The sequence below is a fragment of the Cherax quadricarinatus genome, chromosome 19 (assembly GCF_038502225.1).
Source record: "Cherax quadricarinatus isolate ZL_2023a chromosome 19, ASM3850222v1, whole genome shotgun sequence".
Classification (NCBI taxonomy): Eukaryota; Metazoa; Arthropoda; class Malacostraca; order Decapoda; family Parastacidae; genus Cherax; species Cherax quadricarinatus.
In genome coordinates, this window is record NC_091310.1 from 40,511,025 (window position 1) to 40,528,975 (window position 17,951).

At 47.0% G+C, this 17,951-nt stretch overlaps 1 protein-coding gene across 2 annotated transcripts in view; it reads left to right on the top strand.

Moving 5' to 3' along the window:
* LOC138852938 (synaptotagmin-10-like) overlaps positions 1-17,951 on the top strand; it is a 247,339-nt gene that overhangs the window by 156,014 nt on the left and 73,374 nt on the right. For both annotated transcript variants that reach the window (XM_070086707.1, XM_070086708.1), the window contains 4 exons: positions 5,809-5,946; positions 6,131-6,271; positions 6,681-6,815; positions 9,222-9,376. In XM_070086707.1, the coding sequence (XP_069942808.1) occupies positions 5,809-5,946; positions 6,131-6,271; positions 6,681-6,815; positions 9,222-9,376 (569 nt within the window). The remainder of the gene's footprint in view (positions 1-5,808; positions 5,947-6,130; positions 6,272-6,680; positions 6,816-9,221; positions 9,377-17,951) is intronic.

Sequence of the window (17,951 nt, forward strand, 5' to 3'; positions counted from 1 at the left end):
ACAACAATACAGCAACACAACAACACAGCACCAACACAACAGCACAGCACCAACACAACAACACAGCACCAACACAACACAGCACCAACACAACAACACAGCACCAACACAACAACACAGCACCAACACAACAACACAGCACCAACACAACAATACAGCAACACAACAACACAGCACCAACACAACAGCACAGCACCAACACAACAGCACAGCACCAACACAACACAGCACCAACACAACAACACAGCACCAACACAACAACACAGCACCAACACAACAATACAGCAACACAACAACACAGCACCAACACAACAGCACAGCACCAACACAACAGCACAGCACCAACACAACACAGCACCAACACAACAACACAGCACCAACACAACAACACAGCACCAACACAACAATACAGCAACACAACAACACAGCACCAACACAACAACACAGCACCAACACAACAATACAGCAACACAACAACACAGCACCAACACAACAACACAGCACCAACACAACAACACAGCACCAACACAACACAGCACCAACACAACACAGCACCAACACAACAACACAGCACCAACACAACAACACAGCACCAACACAACACAGCACCAACACACCAACACAGCACCAACACAGCAACACAGCACAACACAGCACCAACACACCAACACAGCACCAACACACCACCACAGCACAACACAGCACCAACACAACAACACAGCACCAACACAACAACACAGCACCAACACAACAACACAGCACCAACACAACAACACAGCACCAACACAACAACACAGCACCAACACAACAACACAGCACCAACACAACACAACACCAACACAACACAACACCAGAACAACACAACAAAACACAACACAACACAACACCAACACAACACAATACCAACACATCACAACACCAACACAACACAGCACCAACACAACACAGCACCAACACAACAACACAGCACCAACACAACAACACAGCACCAACACAGCAACAGCACAGCAACAACACAGCACCAACACAGCATCAACAATGAGTGGTAATCAAGGTCACGGTGCCACTATAGGAGAAACCTCATTAGGCCTTTATAGCTCTACTGGGAGAGGTCAGTAGGGGGGAGGGGGGACAGAAGGGAGAGAGAGAGAGGAAGATGGAGAGAGAGAGAAAGGAGAGATAATCACTTATTTATGTTCACTGTCACACCTTACACTTCCTGGTGTGGATGTATCGTGTGTGACGGACGTGTTGTTGTTGTTGTTGATGACGATGATGCTGTTCCTTCGCTTCCTCATCCTAGTATTGGCTGTAACAGTTAATTATCTAGTGAAGACCAAGTGTTGTTCAGTCTTTGTCTTCCCTCTACTGTGTTACAAAAGTGTTTTCACTTTTACATTTATATATTCTTCCCTCCATCCCTCCTCTCTCCCTCCTTCATCCTTCCCTCCCTCCATCCATCCCTCCTCTCTCTCTCCTTCATCCTTCCCTCCCTCCATCCATCCCTCCTCTCTCTCTCCTTCATCCTTCCCTCCCTCCATCCATCCCTCCTCTCTCTCTCCTTCATCCTTCCCTCCCTCCATCCATCCCTCCTCTCCTTCTCTCTTTCTCTTCAGTCTTGTTACATAACCTTTAACAGTCATCTTCCTTTGTGACTGAAATATTTTCGGCTCTGATTTAATCTTTGTTGTTAAGTCATTCTGATATTGACGTTCAACTTAATCCTACACAGTCATTCCTTTACTGTTGATCTTGTCTTCCTATTCTCTGCCGTCCTCTGTGTTCTGTATTTTTTCCATGCTCTTCTCCACATTCATATCGCTTCTCTGTAGCTCTGATTAAACCCAGGGTTCTCTCTGTCTTGACCTCTCACACCTCCCGTGATGTACCAATATTGCCGATACCTCCAGCCACTTGGCGTCTCATACCTCCCGTGAGGCACTAACCTTGCTGATACCCCCAGCCACTTGGCGTCTCACACCTCCTGTGAGGTACTAACCTTACTGGTACCTCCAGCCACTTAGCGTCTCATACCTCCCGTGAGGCACTAACCTTGCTGGTACCTCCAGCCACTTGGCGTCTCATACCTCCCGTGAGGCACTAACCTTGCTGGTACCCTCCAGCCACTTGGCGTCTCATACCTCCCGTGAGGCACTAACCTTGATGGTACCTCCAGCCACTTGGCGTCTCACACCTCCTGTGAGGTACTAACCTTTCTGGTACCTCCAGCCACTAGACATCTCACACCTCCTCTGAGTGGGTGTGTGTGTGTTAGTTACCATTTTGTCCTAATCACATGTCGATTAGACACTAGGCCTGTTGTGTGTGTGTGTGTGTGTGTGTGTGTGTGTTCTCCAGGTCACCACACAATAACTTCCTGCTTTAATTTCTGCGTTTTTCTTGCCGTTCAGAGCGTTAGTGAGACAGGGAAGGAGGGATGCTGGGAGGAAGTGAGGCAGGGAAGGAGAGATGCTGGGAGGAAGTGAGACAGGGAAGGAGAGGTGCTGGTAGGTAGTGAGGCAGGGAAGGAGTGATGCTGGGAGGAAGTGAGACAGGGAAGGAGAGATGCTGGGAGGAAGTGAGACAGGGAAGGAGAGATGCTGGGAGGTAGTGAGACAGGGAAGGAGAGATGCTGGGAGGTAGTGAGACAGGGAAGGAGAGATGCTGGAAGTGAGACAGGGAAGGAGGAATGCTGGAAGTGAGACAGGGAAGGAGGGATGCTGGGAGGAAGTGAGACAGGGAAGGATAGATGCTGGGAGGTAGTGAGGCAGGGAAGGAGAGATGCTGGAAGTGAGACAGGGAAGGAGAGATGCTGGGAGGTAGTGAGACAGGGAAGGAGAGATGCTGGGAGGTAGTGAGGCAGGGAAGGAGAGATGCTGGGAGGAAGTGAGACAGGGAAGGAGGGATGCTGGGAGGTAGTGAGGCAGGGAAGGAGAGATGCTGGGAGGAAGTGAGACAGGGAAGGAGAGATGCTGGGAGGTAGTGAGGCAGGGAAGGAGGGATGCTGGGAGGAAGTGAGACAGGGAAGGAGAGATGCTGGGAGGAAGTGAGACAGGGAAGGAGAGATGCTGGAAGTGAGACAGGGAAGGAGGGATGCTGGGAGGAAGTGAGACAGGGAAGGTATTACAAAAAAAAAGTATTTTTTAAGATGGTAGTGCCCTCGTTTTGTAATAAAGAGTTCGGGATACATAAATACACGTTAAAATAAGTTAATCTTTAATATTATATAAAAAACAATCTTTGGTCTAAAGGAATTTAAACTAATAAACATCTGATAATATATATATGTTACAATAATAAATTATAATTAGCATCTTTGTAAAATAATAAATAATAATTAATGGCCCTACACAGGCTACAACTTTCTCAGACACTACTGTGTCACTATGTATATCCATGCTAAAATAATAAATTAGAAGTAACATTTGTACAATAATAAATAATCAACTGCATTCTTCGTGTCTCACGACACCCTTGTGACGCTCTGTGTCACACGACACCCTTATGACGCTCTGTGTCACACGACACCCTTATGACGCTCTGTGTCTCACGACACCCTTATGACGCTCTGTGTCACACGACACTTATCCGTGGTGTGTTGTGACGCTCCTGCTCAACTGTGTCACTTGACACCCTTTCCTCCGTGTAATGACGCTCCTGCTCAACCGTGTCACTAGACACCCTTTTTTCTGTCACACGACACTCCTACTCTCTGTGTCACACAACACCCTTTTCTCTGCGTCATACACAATATCTCTGTGTCACTCTTGACACCCTTGTCTCTGCGTCGCACACTATCATCCACAGCGTCTTTCTTCTCAGAGGCCAGTCACATGACACTATTCAATGTACACTACAACCTGACCATCTTCAGTGTCACACGACACCCTTTTCTTCTCAGTGTTCCACTACGGTCCTATAGCATATCTCAGTGTGATACTCCGTCATACTTCCTTAAGTGTCACACTACGATCCCAGCGTAGTTCAGTGTCACACTCCAACCTTTTCTTCATGTAGTGTCCCACTAAAACAGCATCAGATGACTCCGGCCCACAGTTGACCAGCGTAGGCGGTGAGTCCGCAGACATCACCTGTCCTGTAAATACTCTCCAAGGCCGGTAGAAGTACACCGTAAGATGGTCTGGCGAGTACTATCTACCGCCTTCAAGACCAGTTGATAAATAGTGTTTGTAGAACACCATGCTGCAAGCTCACTGAGTGCGGCCGTCAAGTAACTGAGGCCAACAGACTCAATGAGCTGCGGTGAGCGCTTCCTCTAACGCCAGTAGATATATATATTAAGACGGTCAGACGAATACTCTACTGCCAGTAGATGTCTACCGTAAGGTGTTCTGGTAGATACTGCTTAGATGCGTACCGTGAGGTGTTCAGGTACTTACTGCTTCTAAAGTCGGCTCAGCAGTCCCCACATTGGGTTTGATGACGTACCCAGTGGTACTGCCGGCCGGCAGGTTAACTATTCAACCGCTAGTTTGGCAGGGGGCCGCAACAGAGGGAGAGATGCTGGGAGGAAGTGAGGCAGGGAAGGAGAGATGCTGGGAGGAAGTGAGGCAGGGAAGGAGGGATGCTGGGCGGAAGTGAGGCAGGGAGGGAGAGATGCTGGGAGGAAGTGAGGCAGGGAGGGAGAGATGCTGGGAGGAAGTGAGGCAGGGAAGGAGAGATGCTGGGAGGAAGTGAGGCAGGGAAGGAGGGATGCTGGGAGGAAGTGAGGCAGGGAAGGAAGGATGCTGGGGGAAGTGAGGCTGGGAAGGAGAGATGCTGGAAGTGAGGCAGGGAAGGAGGGATGCTGGAAGTGAGGCAGGGAAGGAGGGATGCTGGAAGTGAGGCAGGGAAGGAGGGATGCTGGAAGTGAGGCAGGGAAGGAGGGATGCTGGGCGCAAGTGAGGCAGGGAGAGAGAGGTAAATCTTCTGGATTGAACAGTTTGTCCTTGACCGCTGGCTTGACTGCTCACAGCCTGGGGCTTGATCGTTCACAGCCTGGGGCTTGGCCGTTCACAGCCTGGGGCTTGACCGCTCACAGCCTGGGGCTTGACCGCTCACAGCCTGGGGCTTGACCGCTCACAGCCTGGGGCTTGACCGCTCACAACCTGGGGCTTGGCCGTTCACAGTCTGGGGCTTTACCGCTCACAGCCTGGGCCTCGACCGCTCACAGCCTGGGACTTGACCACTCACAATCTAGGACTCGACCGCCCATAGCCTGGGGCTTGACCGTTCACAGCCTGGGGCTCGACCTCTCACAGCCTGGGGCTCGACCTCTCACAGCCTGGGGCTCGACCTCTCACAGCCTGGGGCTCGACCTCTCACAGCCTGGGGCTCGACCTCTCACAGCCTGGGGCTCGACCTCTCACAGCCTGGGGCTCGACCTCTCACAGCCTGGGGCTCGACCTCTCACAGCTTCGTCTCAGCTAATGATCTGACAAGTTTTTCATCTCGTTCAGACGAGTGTTGACGCAGAGTCAATACCAGACTGCTAGAGCTGATGGTGGTAGTAGTGGTAGTGGTGGTAGAAGGTTGTAGTGGCGTGTGGTGGTGCTGGTGGTAGTGGTGGTGGTTGAGTGTGGGGGTGGTGATAGTAGTGGTGTCATGTCTTCACCATATCTCCTAACATCAGCTGCTCCTGTTTACTTATTAAGTAGGTACCTGGATGTTAGTCTCCTCTCGTGGAAGACCTCGCCTCACACAACCCAAATAATTTTGGTTGTCCTAGATTAGTCTTTATTAATGTCCCTCAGAGATCATTAACACCTCTACCCACTCCACTAAGACAGTGTCGTCTCTCATACACAGGACGTGGAATCAGGTCTGGTGTCGTGGGGACGTAACAAGGGTCTACAAGGTCAAGCAGCCGTCATGATCTCTACGTCTCTACCTGATCTCTCACGATCCATCTCCCAGGAACATCTTATCTCTCAAGATGCCAAGAAGGTCAGACCACACTCAAGTTCTTGCAGTATGTATATATGAGAGAGAGAGAGAGAGAGAGAGAGAGAGAGAGAGAGAGAGAGAGAGAGAGAGAAAGAATGAGAGACGTACATTGATTTATCTGTATGTTTACTTGTGTTCTTATCACTCGCTGCACTGAGTGGCTCTGACCCCGTGTGTATTACAGGTGCCACGGCAGACAACTCTGCCAACGGTGCCACAGCGGCACGCTTCCTTCCAGCGACAGCTGTCTCAGCGCCTCCACTTGGACAGCATCCAGTTTTCCGTGTGTAACCTGGAGAAGAAGGACGACCTGGGGCTCTTGAAGGTGCGTGTTGGCTTCCTCTGCTCTCTGTGTGGGAGCATTACTCTAAGTAGGGATTTCCTTGACGCTGATAGAGAGCTCGTGAACCAGTGACAACTTGATCTGAATCTTCTTGACACCACAACGACATCTTGGCTGTGTTGTATATCACTTATGACGTCTGTGACGTCTTAGAGTAATTTTTTTAGAGTTATTAAGCAAATGATGTCACCTATCTCTTACTTTTCACATTTCTTATCTATATCTTCCTCTCTCTCCCTCCTACCCATACAGTAACCTCTCTCCCTCGTTTTCCCTTGCATTACTTTTTTACTCTACCCTTCCCTTTCTCTCCTCTCCTATCTGTTTACACAAAGTTACTTTTCTGTCCCGGAGAACTTTCCTAAAACGGCCCATCTTTAACTTGCCGCAGCCTGAGCTGTACCGCAATGAGCTGGTGCGGCAGTCGTCGGTAGAGAGCAGTGGGGCAGGCTCCGACACCGAAGCTGTGGGTCGTCTCTCCTTCACCCTCAAGTACGACCCCTCCATCGAGGGTCTGCTGGTCAAGGTGAGTTTCTCTGTTCAGCCTAAACCACCTCATAACACCTCGTAACATAAGATAGACATATAGTGTAATACAAACCAATGCATCAGTTTACCTCATGGCCAACGTAGTCAACAATATAACCCGAGGTATTTAACAAAGTGAAACCAGCGAGGCAGTTATAATATCTAAAACTATACATGCACGAACCGAGTAAAGCAAACTGCAGCCGCCACTACCAACACCACCACCACCAGCAACACCACCACCACCACCACCACCACCAGCAACACCACCAGCAGCAACACCAGCAACACCACCACCACCACCAACACCACCACCAGCAACACCACCACCACCACCAACACCACCACCAGCAACACCACCACCACCAGCAGCAACACCAGCAACACCACCACCACCAGCAGCAACACCAGCAACACCACCACCACCAACACCACCAACACCAACACCAACACCAGCAACACCACCACCACCACCAACACCACCACCAACACCACCAACACCAACACCACCACCACCAGCAACACCAGCAACACCACCACCACCACCAACACCACCACCAGCAACACCAGCAACACCACCACCACCAACACCAGCAACACCACCACCACCACCAACACCACCAACACCAACACCACCACCAACACCAGCAACACCACCACCAACACCACCACCAGCAACACCAACACCACCACCAACACCACCAGCAACACCACCACCAATACCAACACCACCACCACCACCACCATCAGCAACACCACCACCACCACCACCAGCAACACCACCACCACCAACACCACCAACAGCACCACCAACACCACCAGCAACACCACCACCAACACCACCACCACCACCACCAGCAACACCACCAACAGCACCACCACCACCACCACCACTACCACCACCACCACCACGGAAGCAGAGAATACAAGCTCCCTGGCAGAGGCTGTAACACTATACTGGTAGAACAATGTGCGTGTAAAACTGACGTTCTGTACAATGCCTGTCTTATACGCAGAAACATGCACATTTCATGGAATGAACCCACACATAACTCTTGATGAAGGAAGAGAACAAGACTAGAGGGCAATGTTTTGAAACATCAGTCATACAGACCTCCAAACAGTAAGCATTGCCAAGCCGTTCGCCAGACTCGCCTCGCAAGAGAAAATTCAACGAGTATAGGGGACACCGGACCATCATTTACTACTACGCTTCACTATTACAACCCAGAATTCCAAATGGCCTGTTATCCCGGGTGTAAAGGGAGCAAAATAAACACAGCAGAAAAAGTTTAGACTTATATTATCCTTCACCAATTTAGAACAGCAATATGTACACTATGTACAGTGATAAGTATAGTGCACTCCACGGTAAGCAAGGCAGAAATAGAAGCCACAAGATAGCAGACCGTGCTTCAACCAGCTCTAGAATGGGAATGACAAGGGCAGACAGGAGAGCGGTACCCACATAACCTCTGCGATTGCCAAAACCATCTTCTTATTGGCTAGAACCTGGTCACTAGTTGAACGACGGGGCCCCATCATCAACTCTTAGCAACCTGGTTCGCTGGTTGGGGGAGATAGCCTGTAAATGAGGGTGTGTACGTGCGCCGAATAAAGGTTACGTACTCTTTGCATGCCACATTCACCACTCACCTGTAGATAATATCCTGTCTTATTGTTCCCTTTGTGAATTGATGAAGTTCTATCCAGAGGGAAATTTATAAATGTGTGCGCTACACCAAGTGTTTGGTCACCATACTTATGCACTGTATTTATCAGCTTGTGTAAAACACGTCTTGGACTGTTATACTTCAGAGCAGTTCTGTCTACCTTCCCCGGACGCTTACATCCCCCTGGAAGTGACTACATCCCCTCGGGGGTTTCCAGCCCTCCCCTTTGTTAGAGAAAAGGAAGGGGTCGGAACCCCTTCACCAGTATCAACGTGACCTTCATGCTGGTAAAGGGGTGTTGATTCAGCTAACAGAAGCTCCCCTTCCCATAGATTAAATCTGAGTACCTCCCATTCCCCAGGCGCTGTATGACCTGACAGCTTTGATGAATAAAACACATGCGCAATACTTTTGTGTCTTTATTTCTGAAATGTTTCACCTGCACAGTACGTTTCTTCAGTCAAATATAGAGGAGACTTCAGCTGGATACAGCAGAAAGAGAGGAGAGGTCAATATGTGATTACTTCTCATCTACTTCTGCTGTCTCCAATTATAGCCACCCCTATATTCGATTAAAAAAGCCTACTGTGTAGGCGAATCGATGTGAAAAAAAGGTAGCAAACTTAACAAAGTGTTGATATTTATCAACTTGTCCATACTGTATACCATTATAGGCCTAGCGCTTCCCCGTGAATATAATATGTGAGCGTGTGTGTGTGTCTCTCCGGCAGGTGGTGCAGGCCCATGACCTGCCCGTGAAGGACGTGAGTGGTTCTTCGGATCCCTACGTCAAGGTGTACCTCCTGCCTGACCGCAAGAAGAAGTTCTGCACCAAGGTTCACCGCAGGAACCTCGACCCTGAGTTCAACGAGACCTTTGTCTTCAGGTGAGGGAACCTGCTAGACAGGGGGAGGGGAGGTAGTGAGTCTGGAAGGGAAGGAGGGAGGGAGAGAGGGAGGCCGGTAGGCAGGGAGACAGTGAGAGACAACGGCACGTGGAGAGAGGGAGGGAGGCAGGAGCACTGTAGTAGACCTATTGGCCCTTAGTAGAGAGGCCTTGTTTACCTGACACGCGAAATCGTAGTAACACAATTGCAAACAAACCACGGAACGGATGGGGTGTGAAACCATGGCGAGTGATTTTATGTAGCCAGCTGGTCAAGTGGCTCATGCACTGGCCTGGAGTTTCACAACTCACTTGCTATGGGTTCTAACCCCACCCGTTCCTTTACTTGTTTATTTCCGAGGATCTTCACCCCTAAGACCCGTTCTGTCAAGGTGCTGGTGGTTACCTCTCAAGGGAGGAAGGTGCCTTCAAGCCTTTGAGGGGATTTTCTTCCAAGGAATTGTACCTAACTTCCCGTTCCTTGGATTGAACCTAAGTGAATCCCGTTGCTTTGTGGTATTTTGCAGCACCTGCTGAGCCTCACGTGTCTGTAAGGCATAATTTCAGTGTGCAAATATGAAACCTGTCTCTCCAGTTCCTGCAAATTTACCAGTCTTTAATAAGGACTTTTAGTGTAAATCGATGTTGAAGCCATGAGCCACAAGTGCCTTAAATAGTATCATCCTTTTTTTTTGGCATTTGTTTCAAAAATTCTTAATATCCAGCCTATCAATTTCCTTGTGATTGCCGGCATTAAGGTTGATTAAGTTCTGTTATTTAGTATACATTCTCTACCTGTGACGTCTGCCATCCTGAGTTGTGGTGATTCACACAGACTGTGCTCTGTCACCTGGAGATAATTCTTGCTCTGGGGCCCAAGATTGTTCAACAGCCTTCTATCAGGCATAAGGGGAATTACCAATAGACTCCTGGCTGCCTTCAAGAGGGAGCTGGACAGATACCTAAAGTACCCGATCAGCCGGGTTGTGGTTCGTACGTTGGACTATGTGCGGTCAACAGTAACAGCCTGGTTCATCAGGCCCTGATTCACCGGGAGGCCTGGTCAAGGACTGGGCCGCGGGGGCGTTGACCCCGGAACACCCTCCAGGTAGACTCCAAGTAGACTCAAGCGCTGTGTGTTGTCATTCTTAATTTCTCAAAGTATTCACCCTTAAGACACTCACAACACAAAAATGCACTCGTAGTGTACTCATCCTCAACACACGCACCCTTCCTCATCACACTCACAACGCACTCACTTTCAACGCACCACAGTACATTACCACTCCTAACTCCTACAGCACACTAACAACACACCCACAACACTCAGTGCACTCCAAACACACCCTCAACACGCCACAACACTCAGTGCACTCCAAACACACCCTCAACACGCCACAACACTCAGTGCACTCCAAACACACCCTCAACACGCCACAACACTCAGTGCACTCCAAACACACCCTCAACACGCCACAACACTCAGTGCACTCCAAACACACCCTCAACATGCCACAACACTCAGTGCACTCCAAACATACCCTCAACACTCAGTGCACTTGCCACACATCTAAAAGAGAGGTACAAGACTCAGCCTCCAGAGTGAGGTCTCGTACAAGCAGTGAGAGGTGGACCTCAGAGAGGCTCACCACCTCGACAAGGACGAATCGTTTATCAATAATGATACTGGCAGAGAAGTTGACCTGAACGCTGCTCCTGCTGCTGCTACAGCTCTCTCTCTCTCTCTCTCTCTCTCTCTCTCTCTCTCTCTCTCTCTCTCTCTACATTCAGAAAACTCAAGGAAAACATTATTCTCAGTCATAATTTCAATTGGCCAGTGAAACAGAAAAGTGACAACACGACAATGATGACACGACAGTGATGAAATGACAATGATGTCACGACAGTGATGACACGACAGTGATGACATGACAATGATGAAACGACAGTGATGACACGACAGTAATGACATGACAATGATGTCACGACAGTGATGACACGACAGTGATGACATGACAATGATGACACGACAGTGATGACATGACAATGATGACATGACAATGATGACACGACAGTGATGACATGACAATGATGACATGACAATGATGTCACGACAGTGATGACACGACAGTGATGACATGACAATCATGACACGACAGTGATGGAACAACATTGATGGAACGACAATGATGACACGACAGTGATGACATGACAATGAAGATACGACAGTGATGGAACGACAGTGGTGACATGACAGTGATAGAACGACAATGACAATATAACAGTGACGACATAACAGTGATGACACAGCAGTGACGACACAGCAGTGACGACACAACAGTGATGATATAGCAGTGATGACACAACAGTGGTGACACAACAGTGATGACACAACAGCGATGACACAACAGCGATGACACAACAGTGGTGACACAACAGTGATGACACAACAGCGATGACACAACAGTGGTGACACAACAGTGATGACACAACAGCGATGACACAACAGTGGTGACACAACAGTGATGACACAACAGTGATGACACAACAGTGGTGACACAACAGCGATGACATAACAGTGGTGACACAACAGTGATGACACAACAGTGGTGACACAACAGTGATGACACAACAGTGGTGACACAACAGTGATGACACAACAGTGATGATATAGCAGTGATGACACAACAGTGATGACACAACAGCGATGACACAACAGTGATGACAAAACAGTGGTGACACAACAGTGATGACACAACAGTGGTCACACAACAGTGATGACACAACAGTGGTCACACAACAGTGATGACACAACAGTGGTGACACAAAAGTGATGACACAACAGCGATGACACAACAGTGACGACACAACAGTGATGATATAGCAGTGATGACACAACAGTGATGACACAACAGTGATGACACAACAGTGATGACACAACAGCGATGACACAACAGTGGTGACACAACAGTGATGACACAACAGTGATGACACAACAGTGACGACACAACAGTGATGATATAGCAGTGATGACACAACAGTGATGACACAACAGTGATGACACAACAGTGACGACACAACAGTGATGATATAGCAGTGATGACACAACAGTGATGACACAACAGCGATGACACAACAATTACGACACAACAGTGATGATATAGCAGTGATGACACAACAGTGATGACACAACAGTGATGACACAACAGCGATGACACAACAGTGATGACACAACAGTGATGATATAGCAGTGATGACACAACAGTGATGACACAACAGTGATGACACAACAGCGATGACACAACAGTGGTGACACAACAGTGATGACACAACAGCGATGACACAACAGTGACGACACAACAGTGATGATATAGCAGTGATGACACAACAGTGATGACACAACAGCGATGACACAACAGTGATGACACAACAGTGATGACACAACAGCGATGACACAACAGTGGTGACAAAGCAGTGATGACACAACAGTGATGACACAACAGCGATGACACAACAGTGATGACACAACAGTGATGACACAACAGCGATGACACAACAGTGATGATATAGCAGTGATGACACAACAGTGATGACACAACAGCGATGACACAACAGTGATGACACAACAGTGATGACACAACAGTGATGACACAACAGTGGTGACAAAGCAGTGATGACACAACAGTGATGACACAACAGCGATGACACAACAGTGGTGACACAACAGTGATGACACAACATTGACGACACACACTTTACCTATAGAAGTCTACCATTGTTTTAACCCCTCTTAAGACAAGTGTCTGTTGACTCTTGTGAATATCGATGGTGGATAACCGTAGCTCGGTTGGTAGCACACTTAACTCGCACACTGAGGTCCTTGGTTCGATCCCCAGTACGAGTCGTAACACTAACATAAGAACATAAGAATGAAGGAACACTGCAGAAGGCCTACTGGCCCATGCGAGGCAGGTCCAAGTCTGTTGTTAGGTAAGACACACAAGCAACATTTAGGTATCTTTATTTCGAAACGTTTCGCCTACACAGTAGGCTTCTTCAGTCGAGTACAGAAAAGTTGATAGAAGCAGAAGAGACTTGAAGACGATGTAATCAGTCCATCACCCTTAAAGTTTTGAGGTGGTCAGTCCCTCAGTCTGGAGAAGAGCATTGTTTCAAACTTTGGAACAATGCTCTTCTCCAGACTGAGGGACTGACCACCTCAAAACTTTAAGGGTGATGGACTGATTACATCGTCTTCAAGTATCTTCTGCTTCTATCAACTTTTCTGTACTCGACTGAAGAAGCCTACTGTGTAGGCGAAACGTTTCGAAATAAAGATACCTAAATGTTGCTTATGTGTCTTACCTAACAATCTGTCGGTATTTTATACCATTTTAATGTTCAGGTCCAAGTCTCCTACCGGCTTAAGCTAATGCACCCAACCGAGTCAGGTCAGGTCACATTGACTTAAGGGAGGAACACGGCAACCGACCTGGTAGCACAAGCTATCAGGTCCAACTCACACCCACCCACATCCACTCATGTATTTATCCAAACTATTTTTAAAGCTACACGTTCTGGCCTCTATAACTGTACTCGGGAGTTTGTTCCACTCATCCACAACTCTATTACCAAACCAGTACTTTCCAATATCCTTCCTGAATCTGAATTTTTCCAACTTAAAACCATTGCTGCGAATCCTGTCTACCTGGACCTGGAGAGTTTACCTGGAGAGAGTTCTGGGGGTCAACGCCCCCGCGGCCCGGTCTGTGACCAGGCCTCCTTAGGTCAGTGTCCCAGGATGCGACCCACACCAGTCGACTAACACCCAGGTACCCATTTTACTGATGGGGAACATAGACAACAGGTGGAAAGAAACACGTCCAATGTTTCTACTCTGGCTGGGAATCGAACCCAGGCCCTCACCGTGTGAAGCGAGAGCGTTAACCACCAGGCCACCAGAGCCACCTAGGCTAGGCTAGATATTTTCAGCACACTATTTACATCCCCTTTATTTATTCCTGTCTTCCATTTATACACCTCAATCATATCCCCCCTAATTCTACGTCTTTCTAGAGAGTGCAGATTCAGGGCCCTTAGTCTATCCTCATAGGGAAGGTTTCTGATACATGGCATCAACTGTGTCATCCTCCTTTGTACATTTTCCAGAGAATTTATATCCATTCTGTTATACGGTGACCAAAACTGTGCAGCATAATCTAAATGAGGCCTACCCAAGGATGTATAGAGTTGAAGAACAACCTGAGGACTCCTATTATTTATGCTTCTTGATATGAAGCCAAGGATTCTATTAGCTTTATTGCGAACACTTATGCACTGTTGTCTTGGTTTCAGATTACTGCTGACCAGAACTCCTAAATCTTTTTCGCAATCCGTAATATTAAGATCTACATTATTTAGTTTATATGTGGCATGGTTATTGTCCTGTCCAACATTTAGAACTTTGCATTTGTCTATATTAAACTGCATCTGCCACTTCTCCGACCACTGCATCAGTCTATTCAAATCTTCCTGGAGTGCTCGAATGTCCTCGTCAGAATGAATTCGACGGCCTATTTTGGTGTCATCGGCAAACTTGCCGATGTCGCTCTTTATGCCCTCATCTATGTCGTTTATGTAGATTGTGAACAGCAGGGGGCCCAACACTGACCCCTGTGGAACACCGCTCGTGACGCTTCCCCACTCTGATTTCTCCCCATTTATGCAAACTCTCTGCTGCCTATTTGTCAACCATGCCTCTATCCAGGAAAAAATTTCTCCTCCTATTCCATGTGCCTTAATTTTCCTCAATAGTCTCTGATGTGGGACCCTATCAAAAGCCTTACTGAAGTCCATATACACAATATCATATTCATTACCATGATCTACCTCCTCAAATACCTTAGTGAAAAAAGTTAATAAATTCGTAAGGCAGGAACGCCCCTTTGTAAAACCATGCTGAGATTCGTTGATTAATTTATGCTTTTCAAGGTGGCTACGAACTGCCTCGGCAATTATTGATTCCATAAATTTTCCCACTATGGAGGTTAGGCTTATTGGTCTATAGTTCGAAGCTAAGGACCTGTCACCTGTTTTGAAAATAGGTATCACATTTGCCACTTTCCACTTATCTGGCACCATGCCAGTTTGTAGTGATATGTTGAAAAGATTAGCCAAAGGTGTGCTAAGCTCCTCTTTACATTCCTTTAGAACCCTTGCATACAGTTCATCAGGGCCTGGGGACTTGTTAGGTTTTAATTTATCTATTTGCCTAAGGACCATGTCACTTGTGACCCTAATCGTGCACAGTTTATTATCGTCCTGTTCTACATAATTTATCATTACTGGAATATCACTGGTATCCTCCTGTGTAAAAACTGAGAGGAAGTATGTGTTAAAAATTCTACACATTTCCTTATCACTGTCAGTGAGCTGACCCGAGGAACTTTTGAGTGGGCCTATCTTGTCCCTGATCTTACTTCTGTATACCTGAAAGAATCCTTTTGGGTTAGTCTTCGATTCTCTTGCAACTTTAACCTCATAATCTCTTTTTGCTTTTCTAATTCCATTTTTTATTTCTCTCTTTAACTGAATATATCGATTTCTTAATTGCCCCTCTCCTCTTTTGATTTGCCTATATATGCCTCTCTTTTGACCAATCAGATATTTTAATCTATTGTTCATCCATTTAGGATCATTTTTGTTTGATCTGATTTCCCTATTTGGAACATAATTTGACTGAGCAGCTAGAACTATGCCCTGGAAAGCATCATATCGGCAACCATCACCACCTACCTGACCCTTAGTCAGGTCATTCCAGTTCAGCCCACCTAAGTAATTTTTCAGTCCTATGAAATCAGCCAAGCGAAAGTCAGGGATGGAGACTTGATTGCCATTATTAGGGGAATTCCATGATATATTAAAACTGAGTGATTTGTGATCACTTTCCCCAAGCTCATCATTAACCTCAAGATTATTAATTAGTGTTTCCCTACTGGCAAGAACCAAGTCAAGGAGGTTATTTCCTCTAGTTGGCTCTGTCACAAACTGTTTTAAAAAACAATCCTGGATCGTATCAAGAAAGTCACCTGACTCTAAATTTCCTGTCAAATTGCTCCAGTCAATCTGTCTATAGTTGAAATCTCCCATTAGCACAACATTTTCGTATGTAGATGCCTTACGAATTTCGTCCCATAGAAGTTTACTGCACTCCCTTTCAAGATTTGGGGCCCTGTAAATCACACCCAAAATTAGTTTTTCTCGGCCCTCGAGAAGCTGTAACCAAACAGATTCAGTGGCTGACGCTTCTACTTTTATATCTTGTCTAACACAACAATTTAAATTGTCTCTGACATACATCGCTACTCCACCACCCTTCCTGTTGACCCTGTCAGTGTGGAATAATTTATAGCCTTGTAGGTGACATTCAGAGGGCATCTCTCTATCTTTCAGATTGAGCCAGGTCTCTGTTATAGCAATAATATCTATGTTTCCTGCACTTGCAATTAATCTTAGCTCATCTATCTTATTTCTTACACTCCTGCTATTAGTATAGTAAACCTTAAGGGAGCTAGTCCCTTGCTGTCCTCTGCTGTCCCCCTTTGTTTGCTGACTTGATCTATTCTCTTTATTTATAACTTCATGCTGAATGCCTTTTATACATTTACTGTTTCCAACCCTAGTGTTGCAACCTGCTTGTTTCCCACACACACCCATACCTCTATCTTCTATCAGCTTAAAATCATAGGCATTTCACCAATGGCCTTCTCAATTGAGTTTGCAAGTGCTACCACCCCTGCCCCAGAGAGATGTACCCATCCCTTGCATACATATCATGTTTGCCATAAAAGTTGTTCCAGTTGTCAATGAATGGGATTGCAAGTTCCTTGCAGTATCTGTCTAGCCAGCAATTTACACCAATTGCCCTAGATAACCATTCATTTCCTACTCCCCTTCTAGGCAAGATGCTACATATGATTGGGACCCCTCCCTTAGACTTAATGAAATCTATAGCTGACTTGTACTTACCTAGCAGCTCTTCTCTCCTACCCTTCCCAATATCATTTCCACCAGCACTGAGACAAATAATGGGCTTGTTCCCATTACCTGACATGATATTATCCAGCCTGTTAACTATGTCCCCAACACCAGCTCCAGGGAAGCACACTCTATCTCTCGTCTTCTTATTCCTATTACAAAAAGCACGGTCAATATATCTTACCTGAGAGTCACCAACCACAAGAATGTGCTTACCTCTGTTAGCAGGGGCAGTAGTACCCTTACCTTCACTGGCCACTGAAGTACATTCATCCTGAAGAACAGAGAAGCGATTTCCTACCTTCAGATCTTCACTCTTAACTTTCCTTATTCTGATTGGTGTGGGTATCATCCTGAGGACAAAATTCAATAATCTGTCCGAAATGCTCTGCATAACAAGGGGCTTTCTATATCAAACCATACCCCCGGCCGGGATTGAACCCGCGGTCATAGAGTCTCAAAACTCCAGCCCGTCGCGTTAGCCACTAGACCAGCTAGCCACAATAAGATTCATCCAACTAGGTATATTTCTACACCAT